Source organism: Vulpes lagopus, chromosome 12 (genome assembly GCF_018345385.1).
Source record: "Vulpes lagopus strain Blue_001 chromosome 12, ASM1834538v1, whole genome shotgun sequence".
NCBI classification, from domain to species: Eukaryota; Metazoa; Chordata; class Mammalia; order Carnivora; family Canidae; genus Vulpes; species Vulpes lagopus.
Genome location: NC_054835.1, coordinates 7,191,420 through 7,214,609, shown reverse-complemented (window position 1 = coordinate 7,214,609; position 23,190 = coordinate 7,191,420). Strand labels below are relative to the sequence as shown.

The window sequence follows — 23,190 nt, the reverse complement described above, 5'->3', positions numbered from 1 at the left end:
AACTGAGACACCCAGGTGCCTCTGTTTCATTTTTTTTTTTTTTAATATGGCTATGAGAAAATTTCAAATGACCTATGTGGCTTGCACTTGGGGTGTGCATTCTGTGTCTGCTGGACAGCACTCTCTGGAGCAACAGGAGTCCAGAAGGGCTCAGCCCCTCCTTGTTCTTCTGGAACCATAACAGGGAAGCCACTTCCCCTCTCAGGCTCCTTGTTTATAAACAAGTTGTTGAGTCAGGGCAACAGCTCCAATCTGAAGTCCTCAGGTCCCTGAGAGTCCAAGATGGAGTCTGTAGATTTATTTTCAAATCAGCAGTATCAGTTAAATGAATCTTTAGTGTTTGGCTGAATTATACAAAGTAAGCTTTCTCTGGAGATCCAACCAGGAGGTACCCATGTTCTGTGAACATGCAAACACCTCTAAAAACACAAGAAGGAGTGTGCGAGTGTCCTAGGGCTGCTGTAGCATATGACCACAGACTGTGTGGCTTAAAACAAATAGAACTGTATCCTCTCATAGTCCTGAAGGCCAGAGATCTGAAATCAAGCTATTGGTTGGGTTGGTTTCTTCTGGAGGCTCTGAGGGTGAGATCCACTTCATGGCTCTCTCTGGCGGCTGCCTGCAAGCCGTGGCATTCCCCAGCTTGTGGCCACATTGCTCCAACCTCTGCATGTCCGAGTCTCCCTCTGCTTCCTCTTATAGGGACACAGATCATTGGATTCAGAGTCCACTTTCAGAGGTGGTCTCATTTTGAGGTCCTCAACTTCAGTATATCTGCAAAGACCCTGTGATGCTTAATTTCATGTGTCAACTTGACTGGCCATGGGGTGCCCAGACTAAACATTACTTCTGGTGTGTTCATGAGGATGTTTCCAGATGAGATTAGCATTTGAATCAGCAGACCCAGAAGACTGCCCTCTTCGGTGTGGACGGACTTCATCCAATCTGCTGAGAGTCTGAATAGAACAAAGCAGACTGCCTCATGTGGAGCTGGGACATCTTTTATTATTTTCTCCAGCCCTCGGACTGGGATTCACACCATCCACTCCCCTTGTTCTCAGGCCTTTGGACAGACTGCTTCGTGCATCTCCAGCTTGCAGATGGCAGAGCACGTGTGTGGGACCTCTCAGCCTCTATAATTGCACAAGTGATTGTATATGTTTGGTTTCTCTGGAGAACCTTGACTAATACAGACCCTATTTCCAAGTAAGGCCACATTCACAGATATCATGGGTTAGGACTTGGACACAGCTCTTTGGGGGACACTATTCAGTACACTACAAGCCTGTTACTTGGTCTTTGGCAGAGGCCAGACTGCAGAGGGTGTGCGCCTCCCAACTGTGTGGTCCTGAGTTTGATCCCTCCACTCATGGCCTCTTTACTATGGTTGCTTCCTCTCCCAAGAGGCTCAGGCATCTGCTCTGAAAACTGGAGGTAAGGGCGTTATGAGGACTGACCCCACTGTGTTGGTGTGAGACCAGTTATTAGTTGTGTGACTGGGTGCGTTACTCAACTGTCCCATATCTCAGCTTTCTCATCTGTGAAGGGGGAAGAATCATCATACCTACCTCAACTGGATGTTGAAGATTGTTATCATTTCCCAGAAACATCGTGTGTGTTATATAAGTTTTTCTTTCTTTCTTTCTTTCTTTCTTTCTTTCTTTCTTTCTTTCTTTCTTTCTTTCTTTCTTTCTTTCTTTTTCTTTCTTTCTTTCTTTCTTTCTTTCTTTCTTTCTTTCTTTCTTCTTTTTCTTTCATTTTTTCCTTCCCTCCTTTCTTCCTCTTTACTTTTTTTTGGTCAAGTCACCTCTACCTACAACGTGGATCTCAAACTCATGATCCTAAGATCAAGAGTCACATGTTCCACCAACTGAGCTAGCAGGTGCCCACGTACAAGTGTTGTTTAAAAAAATTAAAATTAAAATTAAAAAGTACTGCATGTTGCCTGAATCTTAGGAAGCTGCTCTTGTTCACGTTGTTATTTGTGATAAAATGTTGGCATCTATTATATTAGACAGAGGTGATGAAAAGTTCTATCAAGCTTTGATGTTATCCTTTCTCTGGCTTTGAATCAGACATGCCTTCCTTACTCAGCTCATGTTGAGTGACCCTGAGCTCAGAATCAGGGCCAGCTCATGTAGTCACACAGGGTCCCATGTGCCCAATTTAATGCTCCACTGTCAGCAGCTTGAAACTCTCAATAACTTTTGAACAAGGGGCTTTGCATTTTCATTTTGCATGATGTAGCCACAAATGATGTAGCCAGACCTGCTTGGCGGCACAGCTTGTCCTGTGCTTGTAGCAAGGAGGAGTCTCTGCAAGGGGTGGTGCTCCCCCTCTGGCCTGTCCATGGCCCATGGCACACAGAGTCATGGCCCCTCTTAGAGGGACTTTTAAAAACTAGGTCATGGGGGCTGGGAAAACATGGGATCCAAGGACGAGCTGATTGGGGTGGCATTTGTTTTGCCTGGAAGAGGGGATTTAGGGTCAACCTGGTGGTGTCTTCCAATTTCTAAGGGCTGTGGGGAGGAGAAGCGAGCATGCATGTCCTCTGTGGCCCCAAAGGGCAGCTCCAGCTCAGCATGAGTAAAAAGTTCTTTCTGCACAGGAGTTGTGCAAGAAAGGGAATAGCTGACTTGATTTCAAACCTCAACTCTGCCTGGGAGTGAGGAGCCCAGGCTCTGGCTGCAAACAGCTTCACCTCTGCCCAGATCTGTGACCTTAGGTGAAGTCATTCACAGTCCCAAGCCATTTTTCTACCTATAACAGTGTCTTGATAAGGCTCCATGATACAGGGTGATGATGCTGAAGATAAAATAAGGTGAATTTATACATAAACCACATAAACGTGGGACACCTGGGTGGCTCAGCAGTTGAGCGTCTCTTTGGCTTAGGGTGTGATCCTGGGGTCCTGGGATCGAGTCCCACATCGGGCTCCCTTCGAGGAGCCTGCTTATCCTCTCTCTGCCTATATCTCTTCCTCTCTCACTCTCTCTCTGTCTCTCATGAATAAATAAACAAAATCTTAAAAAAAAAAAAAAAAGCACATAAATGCGACTACCTCCATGATAGCTGCCTGCTGTTGTTCTTGTTGTTACTGTTTGTTGTTATTACTGTAAAGTAGTGAGTCTCCTAGACTGGCAGGGTTCAAGTTGAGATGGACCACCGTGGGGCTGCAAGCACACCCCTTGCCCCCTTAACCATCTCAGCATCTGGCATATTTGGATGATTAGCTTAAAAACCCACAATCATAAAATCCTTTCTTTGTGACAAAGACCCAACAGAAAGACGGTGGTGCTTCTGGGGGAACTGAGGAAGTTTGGAGTTGAGGAGCAGGAGGGCTCCCATCCTTCCTGCACTTGAAAGCCTCATCCAGCTGAAAGTCCCCTGAGCCAGGACTGGCTGAACTGTGATCCCAGGAATGCAAAGCTCCCCTCCTGGGGTCTCCTAGGAAATGGGTTCCTTCTGTGTCCAGAGCCGGATGCTGGTAATGCCCCGGGAAAGCATCCGGGGGTGATGTGCGTGTGTACACTGGCATCCTGGGCCTGGGAAGCTCTTGGCTCTCCCTGACCCCAAGCCTCTTGCTTCTCGAGCCACACTCAGAGGACTGCAGCTTCTCTGGAAATGTCTTGGCAGGGATTTGTGCTGAGACAAACATTTCTCTCATCTCTTGTCCCCCACCCGCCTCTCCTGTCAGCTCTGTGCTGTCCCCAAATAGCATCCAGGAAATGCTCCTGCCTGACCGCAGCTCTGCGCATCAGTAACAGGATCTGAGGCCTGGGGTCAGGGAGCAGGGAGCAGCAGATGGGCTCCATCAAGGGCTGTGCTAGCTCAAAGCACGGAAGAGCCACAGTGTATTTCTCCCCACTGGGACAGGAGGAGTGTGGCCCAGGAATTCACAGAAACTCAGGCACACATTCAGGTGGCCCATCTTTCAACAGATACTTAGGAAGCACAGCCCCGTGCAGACACCTCACCAGGCGCCATACACACAGCTGTGAATAAGTCAGGGGCCCAGTTTTTCTTTTCTCCTTCTTTTTGACATAAGAGTAAGCATTTTAAAGTGTATGAGTTTAGTGGCACCAAGTGCATTTACACTGTTGTGCAACCATCAGCATCGTTGCTAGAACTTTCTCGTCTTCCCAAAAGAAAGCCTCAGCCCCGTATGCCTTAAATCGTCACTCGCATTCCCCCTCCACCTACACGCTGGCAACCACCGATCCGCTTTCTGCCTCTATGGATTTGCCCATCCTGGACATTTCTTATAAATAGAATCACATGTTAAGCAGCCTTTTGTGTCTGGCATCTTAGCTTGATGTTTCCCAAGGCTCATCCATGTTGTAGTGTGATAGTAGGTGCTTCTGAAGGCTGAACGATGTTCTACTGGGTGGCTCAGTGTTCTACTGTGTGGCTGGCCAGGCTTTCCTCACCACTGGGCTTTCCAGCTGAGCAACCTTGTTATTCCTCACTCCCAAGAGGAGAAGAGCTCCTTGGGAGTTTCCTGACTCGGGGAAGAATACTGAGAGTAGAAGAACTTTATGTTACACATAAAAGATTGCTGCCTCTTGAGTGCTTACCACATACCAGTTCCCCCAGGCTGGAGTTCACAGCCCCACAACTAGAACAGCACCGCCTCTGTGACAAGAACATCCACCTGGATCAAAACCCAGCTGTGGGCCCCAGGGTGAGTCCAATCACCCACCTAGGCCTTGGGCCCCATATCTGAAAAATGGGTCCAAGAGTCTTATCTCACTCAGGAGGATTAAATACGATGGCATCTGTGATTAGGCCAGTGCTGAGTGTGAGAGCATTGCCTAGCGATCCTGTGACCAAATGACCCCCATCTAAAACAAGATGTCCTTGTTTAAGTGTCCTTAAACAAGATGACACCATCCCTCAAGGCAATCTTGGCGGTCTCAGGAATGGGCTTAGGGGCCAGGCGGAGCTTGAGAGCCCAGGGAAGCGGCCTGGTACATATGGCCTCTAGTGTTCACTGTTTATCCTTGTCAGTAAATGTCAGCTACTATGTTTCTGCCCTGCTGGGTGAGAGATTTTGCATGTAACTGAGCTCAATCTGAAATTGCATTTTCTTTCCAGCACTACTGACTGGGCACCAGAGGCGGGTTATGTTGTTCTGGTCCCAGCCTGCCTGGCAGCTTGTCCCACTCAAGAGACACAGAGGCCTCTTCCCTGGCTCTGTGCCTGTCAGGAGAGGGAGCCAGGCTCCCCCAGGCATTCCAGGAAGTAGGCGGGCAGGAGCAGGACCCAAAAACAAATTCAGGAGCTTTTTACTTATCTTGGTCTGGACTCTTTCGGTTACAAAGAAAGGAATTCTAACCAAAGGAGCTTAATTCAACTCAACAAATTACAGTTGGGCCTCTATGTCAGGCATGAGACCCATGCTTGTGGTTTATTGGCAAACAAAGCCAAGACTCCTGCCCTAGGAAAGCCAGGTGTTAGACAGTCAGGACAATAAATGAATTATATGGGGTGTCATTGAGTGAAATGAGCTATGGAAAGTAAAGGGAAAGCAGGGGCAGGGAAGTGGCAGCCAAGGTGCTGCGGGTGGGGTCAGGCTGCACCAGAAAGCATGAAGGTGGTCAAAGGGGCTGGAGGGGCTGACATCTGAGCAAATATTGGAAGGTGAGGTGTCTACACAGCAAATGCCCAGGGTGGGGAGGGAATTCCAGGCAGAGGTACCAGCCAGAGTGAAGGCCCAGGCAAGGACAGTGTCTGGCATGCATGAGGTCCAGCAAGGACAGTGCAGTGAGGCTGACTGAGTGAGCGGAGAAGAATCCAGGGAGAACCAGATGGAGACCAGATGGGATGGGGCCACGGGCCATCATCCAAACTTTGGCTTTTCTTCAGAGCAAGATGGGAGCCACTACAGTTTGGAGCCAAGAACAAGCGTGATTTGACTGATGTTTTGTTTAAGCAAAGAAGGAAATTCCTAGACTCCCAGGCCCCGGGGTGAGTCAGAGGTTGGGGCCTTGCTGCCTCCAGGACACAGGCTCCCGGCGCGCAGGGAGCAGGAAACCAAGAACTGCAAGCAGCTCCAGGAGACCACGGCCCCGGGGTTCAGTCCTGGAGCCAACGGGGGCCAGAGGGCCGCGTCGCCATATAAACTCCTGGGGAAAGTCTCTGATTGGCTCTGCTCGGACCAATCACAGTAGCCCAATGTCAGGGACTTTGTGATTGGCTCCCCTGTGTCAGGTGGCCACCCCTCCCAGAAAAGGCGTCCTCTGATTGGCTGTGCCACTTAGCATTACAGGCAATGGGGGTCCGGTTCCTGAAAGGAAAGTTGCGATTTCCCAGAAGAAGGTAGGAGGGAGAGGTGAGCTGGCCGGGCAAAACAACAGCCCTCCGCGGGGTTGCTGCTCCTGGACTCCGGGGGGCGGGGGGGGGGGCGCTATCTGCCCCCGCAGGGGCTGCGCCGCAGGAAGCGCGCTGACCCGTGTTTGCACCGCACCCCTTCCGCACACCACAGGCCGCGTTTCCCAAACGCCCCTTCTCCAGGGTGAGAAGCAGTGGAAGCCTCGCTGACCGCAGTAGGGATCCGACTTCCGAGGTCACTCACTGCAGCCACAGTCACTTTCTTTGATAGCTGCATTTCCCCATCCCTGGCTGGAGAAAGCCCCAGCACCGCTCAGCCAGGTCAGGAACTGGTGGCCAAGGTGGGGCCACTTCCCTTCTCTCTGAAGCTGCTCTGAAGTCCCAGACAGCCCGAGAGCTGGGCCTCTGATGCTCAGGAAATGCCAGGCAGAGTGAGCTGGAAGAAGCGGCTTTTCTTTGCTCGGGGGTTATAGCCCATCACCAGAGAACTCCTGTGGAGGCTGTTGTGCGTCAACACAGTAAAGGCACAACTTGTGCAGATACATCGGAGCGAATCTTTACAGTCACCTGCATGACCACCACCCAGGGGTGGTATGAACACCTTTTGTTGTTGTTGTTGTTGTTGTTGTTGTTAAGATTTTATTTATTTATTCATGAGAGACACAGAGGCAGAGACACAGGCAGAGGGAGAAGCAGGCTCCCTGCAGCGAGCCTGATGTGGGACGGGATTCGGGACTCCGGGATCACACCCTAAGCTGAAGGCAGGCGCTCAACCACTGAGCCACCCAGTCGTCCCACGTATGAACACCTTTCTGATACCCCAGGTGTCTCCTCCTGAGCAGCCCTGGAGCTTCTCTTACCATCACTGTTGTATTTTCCTGGAGCCCCAAGACCAGGGCCAGGCCAGCACTCCCATCCCCACCCAGTGCTTCACTGGCCCACTCTGCATGTCAGGGGCACTTCTCTTAGGGGCAAAGAACCTAACCGGAGCTCAGAGAGAAGTACCTGCCCCCCCATTCACCCCATCACCACCAAAAACAACAGCAGGGGGTTCCACTGGCTGACAGGCTTTAGGGAAATTCTTGGCTAGAGATCAGAGGGCTGTCCTCACTGCCAGGCCCTGGCTTAGTTGGTTCATTCCAGCCGACGATGAGGAAAAGATTCCTACCATGAAGTCATGCTTATCAGTCAGAAGGGCTTCCCCACAAGGTCCCTCTGACTTTTGCTCCAGGTAAGGGTGGGTAATAATCCACTCTGCCCACACTGGTTTTTCCTAGCCTCTGCTGGTGAGGTTTCCATCGTGTTTCAGAAGACCAAGCAGGGCAGAGCCTGCCGCCTAGTCCGGGAAAGGGTGAACACCTCTTTTGGGCCATGTCTGGTTCATGATTTTGGGGGTGGTGCAGCCACCAGACCCCAACTCCACAACTGAAATTTTTGAAAGGGCAGACAGCCATCTCCGGTGGTTTTCCCCATCCAGGGACAAGATAGATAGGCATCCTCTGTTCTCAGAAACAGCAGGGAGCAAGCTTGCACGATTTCTTCAAACATACAGGCAGGGCTAAAACCTAATTCAGGACACCCGATAGTTTCTAGGTCCCGTCCCTGATCATGACCTATCATTTATCTTGCGGAGCTGGGACAACCCTGGGCTGGCAGCCCATGTTCCAGAAACATGGGTGTAGATTTACAAGCACATCTTTTATCCAGATAATGGAAGGCTGGGCTCAGAGCAAACAGACAAGCAATCTTCCCCCACTCCACGCCCTACCCCAGCAGCAAGGACTAGGGTTTCCAAGAGCCTCCCTCCCGGCAACCCAAGCATTATCCCCATTTTGAGGAAGAGGAAACTGAGGCTCAGAAACTCATACAGATGGGGGCTTACTCTGTGCCAGTTGCTTAATACCTAAACATGACTCCCTTCAGTTCTCTCAACTGCTGTGCAGAGTGACAATCAGCTGTGTGTTACAGCCGAAAACAAGTGTTCAAAGAAGGAACCTGCTTGCCCGGCGCCACAGCCACCAAAGGCTGGCTCTGGGATTGAGTGTCAGCTGAGTCTGGCTCGAAAGCCCATGGAGGGGTCTCTGCCCTGTGGCCAGTCCTTCTCTGCTGCTGCCTTGGACCCAGCCCAAACTGACATTTCCATCCCTCTGGACAGGCCCAAGGGTGAAGAAGATACAGGAGACTGAATTCTCCCTCTTCCCCACCGCCCTAGGGCACCCCCCCAGCAAAGCAAGTGATGCTGGGAAAACAAAAGGGACAAGATTCCTGCCTTTTCGGAGGTCCTGCTGCAAACCCAGGAAAAAGGGGTGGAGGGGTGGAGGGGTGGGGGACACAGTAAGGTGAGGATTTTGAAGCCAGAATTTCAAAGATCTTAGGGCACAGACTGTTGGCATTTTTTGTTGAAGAGCCGATGGATCTTTTGGGAAGTTCTTGTAAGTAATAAAACCATTTGCCCGGGAGCCTCCCAGAAAAGTACAGGGATTCTTCATTTCATTGCGCTTTGCTTTATTGCACTCTGCAGATACTGTGGGTTTGGAGTTGGTTTGGTTTTGTTTCTTTCTTTTTTCTTTTCTTTTTTTTTTTTGGTTTTGTTTCTTTCTTCTTTTTTTTAAGAAATTGAAGGTTTGTGGCAGCCCTATGTTGAGCAAGCCTCCTGTCAGCCCCACTTTTCCAATAGCATTTGCTCACTTTGTGTCTCTGCTGCATTTTGGTAATCCTTACAATATTTCAAAACTTTTTATTATTATTATATTTGTTATGGTGATCCGCGCTCAGTGATGATGACTCAGTGGAAGCTGGCATGATGGTTAGCATTATATAGAAATAAAGCAGTTTTAAATTAGGGTATGTGCCCTATTTTCTTTCTTTTTTTTTTTTTTAAAGATTTTATTTATTTATTCATGAGAGACAGAGAGAGAGAGAGTCAGAGACACAGACAGAGGGAGAAGCAGGCTCCATGCAGGGATCTCGATGCAGGACTTGATCCCAGGACTCCAGGATCACACCCCTGGCTAAGGCAGGCACCAAACCGCTGAGCCACCCAGGCGTCCCTATGCCCTATTTTCTAGATGTACTGCTCTCACACACTTACCAGATTACAGTGCAGTAGTAAACATAACTTTTACACGTGCTGGGAAACCAAAAAAATTCATTTGAGCTGTTTTATTGTAATACTTCCTTTATCACCATGGTTGAGAATGGAACCTGCAACATCTCCAAGGGATGGCTGCCCAGAGATGCTACAGAACAAAGGAGAATGGTGTGCTAGTTTCTCATAGCGACTGTAAAAAATTACCACACATGTCATGGCTTTAAACAACAGTATTTTACAGTTCTGGAGACCAGCAGTCCCAAACCAATTTTAGTGAGCTAAACATCAAGGTATCCCAAGGCTGATTCCTTCTGGAAGCTTTCAGGGGAAATTTGTTTCCTGGTCTTTTCCAGTTTCTAGAGGTCGCCTGCATCCTTTGGGTCATGGCCTGCCCCCTTTATCTTCGAAGTTAGCAGTATGGCATTCTTCTCTCCGCTCTGACCTCAGTTTCTGTCTTTTCATCTGTTCTCTCGACTCCTCTCTCTCTCTCTTGGAGGACTCTTGTGATTTTTTATTTTATTTTATTTATTTATGAGAGAGAGAGAAGTAGAGACACAGACAGAGGGAGAAGCAGGCTCTATGCAGGGAGCCTGACGTGGGACTTGATCCCCGGACTCCAGTCATGACCTGGACTGAAGTCGGCTCTAAACTGCTGAGCCATCTGGGCTGCCCAGGACTCTTGTGATTGAATTGAATTCACCCACATCTCGAGATCCTAACATAATCCCATCTGCAAAGTCCCTCTTGTCATGTATGGGAACATAATCACAGATTCCAGGGACTGGAGAGTAGACATCTTTGGGGTGCCATTAGGTAACGCACTACAAAAAGGCAAAGTCACATCAAGGTATCTATGGCTGTGGTTCAAATGTGCAGGCTGAGAGTGGGGACAGATGGCTCAGTTCTCATGCCCACCACCTGCCCTGACCCTCTGGGAAGCACACACAGATCAGCAACAACTGCCACCTGGGGAGCTCCTGCCAGATGTCCAGCTTTGTCACACCCCCAGAGGCAGGCACTGCTATACACCCCCATTTTACAGATGAGGAAACAGAAAATCTTTAAGATTTGGCCCCCCCAGAGGGTAGTCTGGGGGCGGAGCCTGGATCGGGGCCACCTCAGCCCTCTGCTTCTCCCAGCATCTGCGGACAGAAGCTGCCTCTGCCTTGAGAGTGGGCGGGGGCTGAGTGCAGACAAGCCTCCTCCTGGTTCTCCCCGCCTCCTCCACCTCCCCACCTCCTGGAGACTGAGCCACACGCCTGCTGCTCCGCCGTCTTTCCCAGAGCTCCTGCCTGCGCATCGACATGCCTCCCCCTGTCCTGGCGCTGGTGAGTGGCCAGGCGCTCCCAGCCTTCCTGCTCTGCAGCGCACTTCTGGTCATCAAGATGTACGTGGTGGCTGTCATCACTGGCCAAGTGAGGCTTCGGAAGAAGGTATGCCGGCCCGGAGTCCCGAGCCCCACCTCCCCACGTGGAGGCTCTCTGGCTGCCCTGCTGGGAAGGTGTGGAGATGGGGAGCTTGGCCACCTTGTGTTCAGGGCCAGGGTGTGAGGGTCGGGGGGGACCCAGGTGCCTCTTCCAGTCCTGTGAGATGGCCGGGCCCACACCTTCTTGTCCTCTGTTTCAAGGAGCATTTACTCACTGCTGTGCCACCAGGTAAGTACTGGCACAGTGAGTGCTGCTGTGCCTCAAAGAGAAGCAGGTCCCTGAGTGTGGAGTGAGACAGGACGAAGCCCCCATCCAACCTGGAAGCTTCTCAGCACAGGAGATCTGATATTTGGTTATTTGGGTGGAGTGGGAACTAATGACACAGGAGCTGAGAAACCTTTCTTTAAAAGTGGAAATTCCCAACTCAGTGGCAAGGCTGCGTATAAAGCCACCGCAGCCTCAAGAGGCCGGGTCTCGCCAGGCTCCGTTGGAATTTTTTTCTTTTTAAAAAGATTTTATCTATTTATTTGAGAGAGAGAGAGCACGAGCCGAGGGAGGGGCAGAGGGAGAAGCAGACTCCCTGCTGAGCAGGGAGCCAGCCCAGGATCCTAGGATCATGACCTGAGCCAAGTCAGATGGTTACCCCTCAACTGACTGATCCACCCAGGCACCCTCCACTGGAATTTTCAAGGAGGAATTTCTCCCACTAATCCAAATCCCAGAGCCAAAACAATAAAGAGGTTGAGATTTGAGCCGGGGTGAGCCGGTGGGCGGGACGACCCATTCAGAACAACTTGGCTCGCATTGGACAGCCCGAGCCCAAGAAGTTTCAGGCCAAGCTGGCCAGCAGTCCCATTATTCAATAGGGGAATCATTTCCAGAAGCTGTGCCCCTTTGTCCAGTTCAAAAGCAAAGCAAGGCTAGCTAGCTCTGGGGGGTGGACACCAGGGAGCCGGGATCTTACTGGGAAGTCAGACTCAGCCCATGGCACAGGTGCAGGCAGGGTTCAAGGCAGAGCAGCTCCCTGGGGGAAATTATGCCCAGAGGCAGAGGCACAGGCACAAGGATGGCCTCTGCCCTCCCCCTGCCTTGATCCATCCTGGGTGTGGGATACAGGCACCCACCAGGCACCCAGCAGGGACAGCTGCATTCACCCACTGAGTCCTTCCTTGGAGCTGAGCGTTTAATCCACACCCTGATTCTGGGGGAGGTGGGGGGAAATTATTTCACCTTGTTTTCAGGTGAGGACCCTGGGCTGAGAGGAGACTCTACCTTGGAGGCCACAGAGCAGAGGTTGAAGTAGGGGTGGGGGGCAGTGTCTGGCTCCACAAACTTGGAGCATAGAGTTCTCAGCACAAGCTGCAGGGGCCAAGAGCTTTCTTTTTATTGTGAATTCAGGGATTGTAAGGGACGACTTGAGACTGCCTTTCCCCAGTGTCGTGGGGAGGAGCAGAGAGAAACCTTCCCAGCCCCTAGGCTGTCCCCTGAGGCTCCTTACTATCTGAGAACTTCCCTCCTGTTTCTGCCAAGGAGTCACCCTGCAGGGAGATGATGGATGTGGGCCTCTGGCTCCTCCGCCCACCAGCTTTGGACCGAGGGCAAGTCCGGGAGCTCAGTTTCCTCATCTGGAAACAGGGTAGTCATGGTAGAGCCAGAAGTCAGCACCTGGCACACAACAAATGCTCCACCAAAGTTCTCATGACTTATTAACAACTGGAATTCAGGGACACCCGGGTGGCTCAGTGGTTGAGCATCTGCCTTCAGCTCAGGTCGTGATCCCGGAGTCCCAGGATCCAGTCCTGCGTCCAGTTCCTTGCCTGGAGCCTGCTTCTCCCTCTGCCTGTCTCTGCCTCTCTCTGTGTGTCTCTCATGAATAAATAAATAAAATCTTAAGACAACAACAACAACAGAAACTGGAATTCAGTTGAAGGCAGCAGCCACAGCTCACTCAGGGGGGTACACTGAGGCCAGCCACCCTCTCTACACCCCTGGCCCAGTTAGAGGGAGCTCTCCAGCTTCTGACACCAGGGGCTTGGATTCCAGTCCTGCCTTTAGGAGTGAGCAACCCCAGAACCCTGAACTTCAAAAGCAGGTCCCCACTAAACGCTAGGATCCTTGGAAGGAAACCATGGCTGGATGGAGCCATCCAAATTGGCGAGTCCCTGACCAAAAGGCCAGTGGAGAGGACTTCTGGGTGTGGGGGTTCGAATCCTGGCCATGACAGGCCTCAGGCATGGGCCCGTTCAACTCTGGGGTGGGGCAGAGGCAGCCCCACCGGGTGGGACAGATCAGCGCCTTGGGGACAGAGGTCACCAGGGCTCCAGAGTCCGAGGCAGCAGGATTTGCCCTGTTGGATGGGTGCTTGAGAAAGCCTGCTGCTGGGGTGGCTGTGGAGTTGGGGGGCTGGCCTGCCAGAGGCACGTGGGTGCGGGGTGTGGGCCTCCGACGACTGAAGTTTCACCTTAAGTCGCTGCTGCCCACAGACCATTCATGGAACCCCTGCCTAGTGCAAAGGCCTCTCCAGTTCTCTCCTTTACTCTTCACGTAGGAAATGACCTCCATTGAATCCAGAGTTCACAGATGAGGGAGCTGAAGCTCAGGCGGTTGAGCACCTGATTCTTGATTTTTGGCTCAGGTCATGACCTCAGGGTCGTGAGATGGAGCCCCATGTTGGGCTCTGTGCTCACGGGGGAGTCTGCTTGGGATCCTCTCCCTCTCCCCTGCCCCATCTCTCCTCCCATCTCTTTCCCCCCTCACCCTACCCCCCCAGCCCCCACGCATACACACATATATGGACTCTCTCTCTCTCTCAAATGAATGAATCTTTAAAACAAATGTGCAGCTAGTCAGTAAAGAACTGGGGTTCCCTGCCCTTGACTATCAAACACTCTCATTGCTGTTACTTCAAAGTCCACATTTTTAAGAGTGCCTCCAGGACCCCAGCAACTTCATCTTGGGCCTTGCTCTCTATGCTCCAGCCACACTGGTTTTCTGTCCTTCACACATGTCTATCTTCTGACCCTAGGGCCTTTGTATGTGCTATTCTGTATATCTTCAATGCTATTTCTCCAACCCTGCCTTCATCTGATTAATGTTGGATCCTTCAAAGCTTGGCCACAGAAGTCTTCTCTGACCCCCAGATGTGGTCAGGTCTCCTGTGAACATCCTCAAGGCCAAGCTTGTCTTCTCTCTTTTTTTTTTTTAATAAGAGTCAAGGTTTTCTTTTTCTTTCTTTCTTTTTTTTTTTTTAAGGTCTTCTCTTTTTGAACACTCACCACCTGGTCTTCCCTGGTTCATAGGCAATTTCCCAATACACGGAGGCCTCCAGTGTTCATAGGCAATTTCCCAAGAGCAGGGGCAGGAGGGCCTTTGCTTTAGTCTGTTCTGGCTGCTATAACAGCAGACCATGGATGGCGGGGGCTTACAAACAGATTTATTTCTCATGGTCCCAGAGTCTGGGAAGTCTGAGTCCAAGGTCCCAGCAGATTTGGAGTCTGGTTGAGGGCTGAGGGCTCCCTTCGGGGTTCACAGGATGGCCATCTTCTCACTGTGTCCTCCAGTGGCAGAGGGGCAAGGGAGCTTTCGTGGCGGGGGGGTGTCTCTTAATGGGCACTGAACCCATCTGCGAGGGCTCTACCCCCAAGGCCCAATCACCCCACCTCCTTGGAGTTTACCTTTCCACATATGAATTTGCGGAGCATATGCATTCAGTCCATAGTAGCCTCGTTCATGACAAGTGCCAGCACCTGGAGCTCAAACAGTAATTCTTGGCTGATACGTTCCAGGCTTTTGCCAACCCTGAGGACGCCCTGAGACATGGAGGCCTCCAGTATTGCCGGAGTGACCAGGATGTGGATCGCTGCCTCAGGCAAGTACTGATGGGGCTCCATCTGGCCTGTTCTGGGACATGGGGCTGGGGACACCCAGAGGACCCAGGTCTTCTGCCTTCCTGAGCCCCTCAGACAGTGCAGATTTACTCATGGATTTAATAACTAATTAATTGTGGAAAAGTAATACATGCTCATGACTCAGGACCCCAGAGTTGGAGAAAGATGCTCAGTGAGAACTCAGTCCCCACCTCCCCTCTGACCTCCAGGCCCCACCCAGCTCTACCCTCTGGGGGCAAACACAGGGCGTCTCTGCATCTTCTCAGGGACTCATTCTGCTTCCTTTTTACCCCCAAAGGGTAACCTTCACCCACTGGTCCATTCACAGGGGGTATTCCCCATCAGCTCACAGCAGAGTCTCACCTACTGGGTCAGCGCTGTCAGACTTAGGCCATTACCCTGCCGAAGGGATGGTTCTTAGCTGTCTGGCCTGTTCCCCTCCAATGGGAATTAAGGCTGTTCTCAGGCTTTCTCTGCGGTGAAAGTCGATTTGTGCACCATTCAGCAATATTTCTTCCCGCTTAAATGCATCCTGCGGTTTTGTTCACACGTACACACTAAGGCAGTGCAAGGGCTTATGAGGCACTGTTCATAACAGAGAAAGTGTTTGGCAGTTTGCTGCAGTTCATACCAGTGGGCTAGAGAGTGAGGAGGCAGCGTTTCCAGGGGAGAGGGACCAGCATCGGAGTTGGGGGGAGAAGTGGGAGGCTGGGAGGCTGCCCAGGAGGGAGGCAGGAGGCGAACAGTCCCATAATTCTCAGTGTATTCCCATGCATCACAGGCAGATGGGTGGGACGCTGTGCTATGAATAATAGAGATTCTTTTATTGAAAGAGAGTGGGGTGTGTTTTTTTTTCTTTGCGTTTTCTTGGCCATTGAAAATAATATACATACCTGTGGTTCTTAAACATTACAGAAATATGTAAAGTAAATGTGGGAAGTAAAATTCTTTGCTGTTCCACCCTTTTTCTTTTTCTTTTTTTTTTTTTTTTTAAGATTTTATTTATTTATTTGAGAGAGACAGAGCACGAGCACAGCCAGGGGCAGGGGGAGAGGCAGACCCTGTGCTTAGTAGGGAGCCTGATGCGGGGCTTGATCTCAGGACCCTGGAATCATGATCTGAGTTGAAGGCAGACACTAAACTAACTGAGCCATCCAGGCGCCTCGTGTTCCATCCTTTCTAATAAAACTCCAGTGTGTAGTTCTTCATATGAGGTTCATCATCCATCCATCCATTCGTCCATCCGTCCATCCAACGTGCAATGAGCACTTAATGCAAGGCACTGTGCTAAGCGCTGGTTGTACATTAGTGACCAAAGCCTTACCCCTACATGAAGCCATACTGGTGACCCTTATCTCACCCTCGTCCTGGTTGGCTTGACTCTCCTGGGCAGTGGAGAAAGGCGTGAGTTGAGGCAGCAGGCTGCCTACTGTGGGGTACACCCAGCTTCTCCCAGGGTTCGCAGATTCTGTGCAGCAAGCTTACTTGTGGTACAGAGAGGTTACAGGACCTTACAGGACCTTTAGTTTCTTTTTAGTGGCTGTAACCAACAGACCCACATGGTGCCCAGATGTTTCCACCCACCCAATGCAATTTTTCCTTCTGATCCAAATGACCCACTCTCCATAGGAGTGATGCTCAAATGGCTGGAATTTCAATTCAGCACTTTTCGAGCACCTCTTATCAAATAACATTTTATATCCTTTCAGCAAGTGTCTATTGGTGGGGGGAACCTGATGCACAGGTATTTATTGGGGACTCATCAGCCCATCAGCCCAGACCTGGAGGTTCCTGGTCCCCTGGCACTCCTCCTCCTCCCCCTCCTCCTGACTTCACATAACATCATGGCACCTCAAAGGTGCAGAGCTCAGAACATCACACATCCCATCATCCACTGCCAGAGAAGCTGAAACCTGAGGAGGACATGCCCTAGAAGCAAGCTGGTTAAATATTAGCCCAGAGTGTGTGATGCAGTCCATTCTCCTTCTGCACAGACAGGAAAGCCCTTAGGCCTTGGTCCTTGGAGGATAAATTTGCCTTGCAGATTAGCAACACCACTGGAGCAGAAACTCTGGGAGAAGTCAGAACCAGGTTTCAAGGGAAACGATGAAACCCAGCATCTTCCATGATCGCTCTCTGAGTTCCCTGGTGACACGTATTCAGGCCAAATCCTGAGCCTAAGTGTATGAAAGTGCAGTGAGGAAGTACCTGAGTGGCCCCAAAGAAGGAAGACACACACCTGACTCACACTTTGCAAAGTTTCCACCTAAATTTGGAGCGTGCAGCCTTAATCCTTAATCCGACTGAACCAGTTTGTCAGGAGATTGGTTCCTAAACCACAACCCTAGAAGGCCCCTAGACATCACCCATCCAGCAGGTTCATTTTGTGGATGGTGACCTGAGGCCCAGGATCAGACTGCAGGCTCCTGCCAGGCCTTCCTTTCTCTTGCTCCCTAAGGGACTTTCATTCACCTGGCCAAGGCGCCCCGGGGGCGGGGGGAGGGGGGAGGCCGGCAAGGGTGGAATGAGCCTTAACAGTCACGTCCAGGACAAGGCTGGCAAGGGCAACAAGGGGGATGAGGAGGATGAGGATGGCAAGTTAATCAGGCACACAGCCCCCTGGGGGCAGCAATGTTCCTAGCACTTCATAGACATGTCCCCAGGAGGGGCTGGCCCAGGCCGTCTGACCCCTTGGCTCTGCAGGAATGAGACTTTAGGGACACCTGGGTGGCTCAGAGGTTTAGCGTCTGCCTTTGGCCCAGGGCGTGATTCTGGAGTCCCTGGATCAAGTCCCACATCAGGCTCCCGCATGGAGCCTGCTTCTCCCTCTGCCTGTGTCTCTGCCTCTCTCTCTCTCTCTCTCTGTGTCTCTCATGGATGGATGGAAAAAATCTTAAAAAAAATAAAATAAAAAGGAATGAGACTGTACTCTACTTGTTACCTGCCTTTGAGATTGAGCAACCGTGAGGCCTGCATTTAACCGCATGGCTGTGTGGGCGGCAGGGGGACCCAGGGAAGAGGACAGACCGCAGTGGCCCCTGCCAGCTGCCTGGGGGTACCCGCAGGTCTCCCTCTCTCCGCCCGTCACCTGCACCCCTGCAGCGGGTGTGTTGCAACATCTGGAGAGGGGGAGAGGCGGCCTGGTGCTGCGGGAGGCCCAGCAAGTCCAGTCTAGCAGGGACTGGCTTTGGGTGACTTTTACGTTAAAAAGTGGTTATTATTGGAATGACACGTTTTGCTGAGGCGTCTCTCCTGTACGTGACTCCCTCCATGTCTGCCAGTGTATATCCAGGCCCCCAGGGAAGGGAAGTATTTTCTTGCCTCACTTTTGGTTTCCCCACAGCTCCCTGCCCTTGGCACCACTTGTGGCTTCGTGGGGGCATCCGTCTGTGGTTGGAGTCCTACCCGAGGGAGGAGGGACGTGTGTGCCAGCCTGGGACACTGAGAGTCAGAGCCTCAGGGCTTTCTCAGCCCCATGGCCACCTCTCCTCCCTCACTGGTGACCCTTGCGCCCTTGGGTCCCCGGAGCTAGGAGGTGGGCTCAGCACCACTGCTTGGTTTTCTGCGAGAGGGGTGGGGGGTGGGCGGGGGATATTCATTTCCTGGCCTCTCTGTTCTGCCCCGAAGAGTGGGGATGCCCCTCACCTGCCATGAACCTGGCTCATCTTACCCTTCTCTCCACCCTGCTCCCCCTCATCTGTTCTTTGGAGTTTGGCCCATGTTTCTCTCTCTCTCTCTCTCTCTCTCTCTCTCTCTCTTTTTAGATTTTATTTATTTATTCAAGAGACACAGGCAGAGGGAGAAGCAGGCTCCATGCAGGGAGCCCGATGTGGCACTTGATCCCGGGACCCTGGGATCATGCCCTGAGCTGAAGGCACACACTCAACCGCTGAGCCATCCAGGGGTCCTTGGCCCATGACTCTCTTAACAGCGTTCTAAAAACTGACTCACTGTCTTAGAATAGGTTTTCCAAAAGTGTCTCTCTAATAGTGTATTGGGGTATGCCGGGGTACAAAGCCCCATTTCCTTCAGGAAGAGCCATTTTAGGGGAGCTCCTGCTGTCCCCTCCCCCAGTCAGACCACACAAGTAAGGTAAAGGACTTGCTTGCCCAGGGAGCTGGGGTGGCCCCCGGCCTAGCCTCCCCGTCTAGTTCTTCCCTGTGGCCAGGGCAGGGAGGGGCAAGCAGCAGCCTTCCCCACCGAGCTGGGCGAGATGTGCCCTGCTGCAGACTTGCTCTCCCCGGGGCCGGCTCCCACAGTGGAGACTCAGGAGAAACTAGGGCTCCTGTAGGCTCCAAGACAGGACAGACGCCAACTACTATGCCCTGAGTCTGACCTGAGGAAGATCCAGACCCCCTGGGATTATGGAAGCTTCTATACAGTACCCAGGCTCCAGTACCCCACCTCACAAGACCTCTCTCCTGCCCTCATCCTGCTTTGCTCCCTCTCATTCCACCACTCTCCAGACGCTTGGGTCACTGTGTGCCCTGAACACCTGAACATCCCCACCTCGAGGCCTTTGTGCTTGCCAGTCTCATTCCCTGGAAGTTCTTCCCTCGTAGGGGCAACCTGTGGATGACTCCTTATCATCCAGGCTTTAAGGCAAATGTCTTGTCTGGACCACACCTACCGCAGTCTTGGGGCTGAGACCCCAGCAGCATTGGGCTGCCTCTGAGGAATGCCTCCTCCCTGCCCTGCCCTGCCCTGCCCGGCCCAGGTCAGCCCTTGCCTCAGGCTCTCCTTGCAAGTGGGAGGGAAGGACTCTGCAGCAGGCCCAACACCTGGGAGCTGTGGGGCTGGGCCTGGCCTGCTGGCACCTTATTGGTGAAATGCCTTCCAGCTGGAAGGACCTGGAGAAAGTGCTCTGGTTCCAGCAGAGTTCCCAGGCCTCAGTACACATGGCCTGTCCTTGGGGGAGGTCACAGCCCTGGAGCCCACTTCTTGTTTATCCTCCAATGAACCATCTATGGCCTCAATCGCTGGCTCAGCCTCTAATTTATGGGACTTGACCTTCCCCACCTCTTCCCAAGGAAGCTGCCTATTAGCAGGAGTCATGGAAAATGTGAACCAAACTCTTTGCAGAAGTGGATGAGTTTTCTTTCTTGGTCATTTATTTATGGCGGGGTTATGCACAGCCCTCCCACTCCGTCCCCCACGCTGCACCCCCCACCACCACACATACTCACACGCTTGATCATTTTAAACAAAATTAAAAAACAACAACAACAACAGGGATAGCATGATGAAAGGAAGAGCTTCACCAACGACCAGCAGTGGGTCAGCTCCAGCGAGTGGAAGTAGCTCTGTTATGGTCCCTGAAAGGGGAAGGAGGGTTTGCTGGTATTCAGGGGTAGAATAGAACAATCAGGCAAGTGTTTCAGATGCATGCTCTTAGGCTCTAGCCCATGCCACTCAGGAGTGCCCAGGCACCTGCATTCAGGAGGGTGGCCTCAGAGAAGCCCTGCCTGGCGGTAAAGGGCACAGGCTCGAGTCGGACTCCACCCAGCTCTCAAACCCTCAGAGCCCCACTTTTTCCACCTGGTGTCCAAGGCCAGAGGGGAAGACGGTGGGGAGTGTGGCGGGGGCCAAGTCCTGGAGAGCTTGCTAAGGAAATGAGGAAACCCCAGCCTGCTGCCTGTCCTGGCTCCTAGCCTATAAGCGGGGCTTCATCCCTCAGCTGTGGCAGGTGCCAGTTTGGAGCTGCTGTCCCTCCTGCCTCCGTGGTATCTCTTTGTCCTGGCCGTGAAAGGACTTGGCATGCTGAGATGATCCCCGGTGGTGCGGGGCCTCTCAGGGCAGGGGGCTGCAGCCCCCATGATGTTACCAATGCCGACACCTGACTGACCACGCGCTCTTGCCTTCCCAGAGCCCACCGGAATGACATGGAGACCATCTACCCCTTCCTGTTCCTGGGCTTCGTTTACTCCTTCCTGGGGCCTGACCCTTTCATCGCCCAGATGCACTTCCTCATCTTCTTCCTGGGCCGCATGGTGCACACCGTGGCCTACCTGGGGAAGCTGCGGGCACCCACCCGCTCCCTGGCCTACACCGTGGCCCAGCTCCCCTGTGCCTCCATGGCCCTGCAGATCGTCTGGGAAGCAGCCTGCCACCTGTGACCTGCAGCTGACACCGCCTCGACCACCAGACCACTGGCCACGAGCCGCTGTGACTGTACCTGGGGGACTGGGCATCCTTTCGAGATTGTAATAGGCTCCCAGGACCTGGCTTCTTGGCAACGTGCTGAACACAGGATCCCGGGCACCGCAGGCCTGCGTGTGTTGGCATGAACGTGTGCACATGTATGTGTGCGTGCTCCTTGGATTTCCGGGTGAAGTGGCTGATTGGACCACATAGAGATGTCAGGATTGCTAGAAAATCCTTCTACTCAAATACCAGAGCATTAAAAACCACATTCTTTGTTGCTAAGAATCGGAGGAGACTCAGTCCAGGTTCCTAAACCAGACGACCATCCAGATCCAGGGCTATGATAAATGCAAATGTCTGAGAGCCACCCAGAGGTTCCAGTTCAGCTAGTTCAGAGCAGGCCCTGGGCATCCACATTTTTACAAAAGCTCCCCCCGTGTCCCATTGATGGCCAGGCCTGGGAGCCACTGCCAGGTCCCTCTAGAAGCAGGGCCCAGGATAGGGTGGTGGGAGTTTATCAAGGTGAAGGTAGGGTTATTTTCCTCCGTGTCTGGTTGACCCCCCTTTGGCTCAGTCCTCATCCTTCCCGGGATCATCTTCTAGGTGCAAATGTCCATAGGAGGGGCCTCCAGTACAGTTGGCTTCTCTTTCCGAGGAGTCAGTCTCCCCTAAAGGCTTGTCAAGCTAGGACATTGGGCCTTGAAACACTAACAACTTAAAGGAAATTTCCAGTTCCTTTAGTAACTGCAAGGTTTGAAAACCCACAAATGAGCACCCCCGTGGGGAGTCTGTGAGTGTGTCTCCCACACTCTTGTTCTGAGATATATGTGGCTTTTGTCATTAAATGGAGTGTGTCCAGCTTGGCCCACCACCATAGGACATCCCGGCTGCCTGTTCCTGGGGTCCACCCCCCAAGTTGGTAATTTTCGCTGGATAGTTTTGTTGGTATGTGTGTGGGGGCTAAACTGACAGGACACCGTCTCTGGCAAACACACAAACACACCCTGACTGGGTGTGTTGAGCTGTGCAGCAATAAGCTGCTCTGACACCTGACCCCTCCTGCCTCCTGTGAGTGAAATGGTCTATCAACTCAGTTTTCACAGATGAGGACACTGAGGGGCGGACCTGAAGCACAGGGCCAGCCGTGGATCCAGCCTGTTGGGCTCCCACGCCCTGCTGTAGCTGCTGTCCCCCGTGGCCTCCGTCCCCCTACCCTCCTCCCCAGGGCTGCCCCCTTTCCCCATGATCTGGGAAGCCCCTGGGCGTGTCTCCCCACAGGCTGCAGCCCCTGGACTGCCCTGGTGGGTTGGTGGACCTGCTGGGTGGGGGCCTCATAGGGGCTCAGGGGATCCTGAGCCACTAGCCCCACGCTCCAAGCTCCGTGCTCCGAGCTAGGAATGGATAACACTCCCCCCTGGTGGCGAGACGAGCCTCTAGTCTCCACTGTGGCTGCGGAGCCTGCTGTTTGCTAAGCCCTGGCTCACTTGATCCTTAAACCCATCCCTGGAGAGGGGCATCTCTGTTTTGCTGAGGGAAGGAGGGCTCAAGGGGCAGAGAGCAGTCATGCCCAAGCCCAAGGTCCCTGAGCTGGGATATGGTTTAGGCCAGAGGAGCAGACCTAGGATGTATTTTTATGTTGTAATATTTTCTCTCCTGGGGAAAGGGGCTGAGGGGGCGCAGCGCCTAACTCAGAGCCACCCGGCACCACAGAAACCTTGTGAACATGGGACCTGTGTGAAGGGGTTGGCCCGTGGAGCCCCTGTGCAACACCATTCATCTCTGGAATCCCCCTAGATGTTGGGGGAGGCAGCTGCAATGTGTGTGGGGGAAGCAAGACAACAGACAGTGACAATCCCAAGTGCCAGCACCCTAATGGGGAGATGGAGCAGTGGGAGCACCAGGGAAGTGGATGAGAGGTGGAGGGTGGAGGGGCGTGGGGATGGAGGGAAGGTGGGAGGATGAAGGGGAAATGGGAGGTGGGGGCATAGGAGGGAGGTGGAGGGGAGGAAGAGTCCAGGGAGGTGGGGGTGGAAGGGAAAAGAGGAGGTGAGAATGAGGGAAGGTGAGGGGTGGAGGGGAGATGAAGGGGATGAGGACATGCAGGGAATGGGGCTGAAGGGGTCAGCAGCAGTGAGGCTCCCCTGAGGCTTTGGGGCCATGTTGGGGACATTGGAGGGGGGGATCAGAGTAGCTGGGTTTGTGTCCTAAGAGCATCTCTGAGAAAGCTGGCAAAGTGGGATTGAGAACCAGGCAGGGGCCCTTGATCCCTGGGTGCCGTGGACAGTACCCTGCTCACCCAGGAGAGGCA

The 23,190-nt window shown here is 52.6% G+C and overlaps 1 protein-coding gene across 1 annotated transcript; it reads left to right on the top strand.

Moving 5' to 3' along the window:
• The first annotated feature begins 10,635 nt into the window (after positions 1-10,635).
• On the top strand, positions 10,636-21,761 carry PTGES (prostaglandin E synthase). Its single transcript, XM_041723905.1, has 3 exons — positions 10,636-10,857; positions 14,637-14,719; positions 20,605-21,761. Exons 1-3 carry the CDS (start codon positions 10,729-10,731, stop codon positions 20,852-20,854), a joined length of 462 nt encoding a protein of 153 aa, XP_041579839.1. The 5' UTR covers positions 10,636-10,728; the 3' UTR covers positions 20,855-21,761.
• The last annotated feature ends 1,429 nt before the right edge of the window (positions 21,762-23,190 follow it).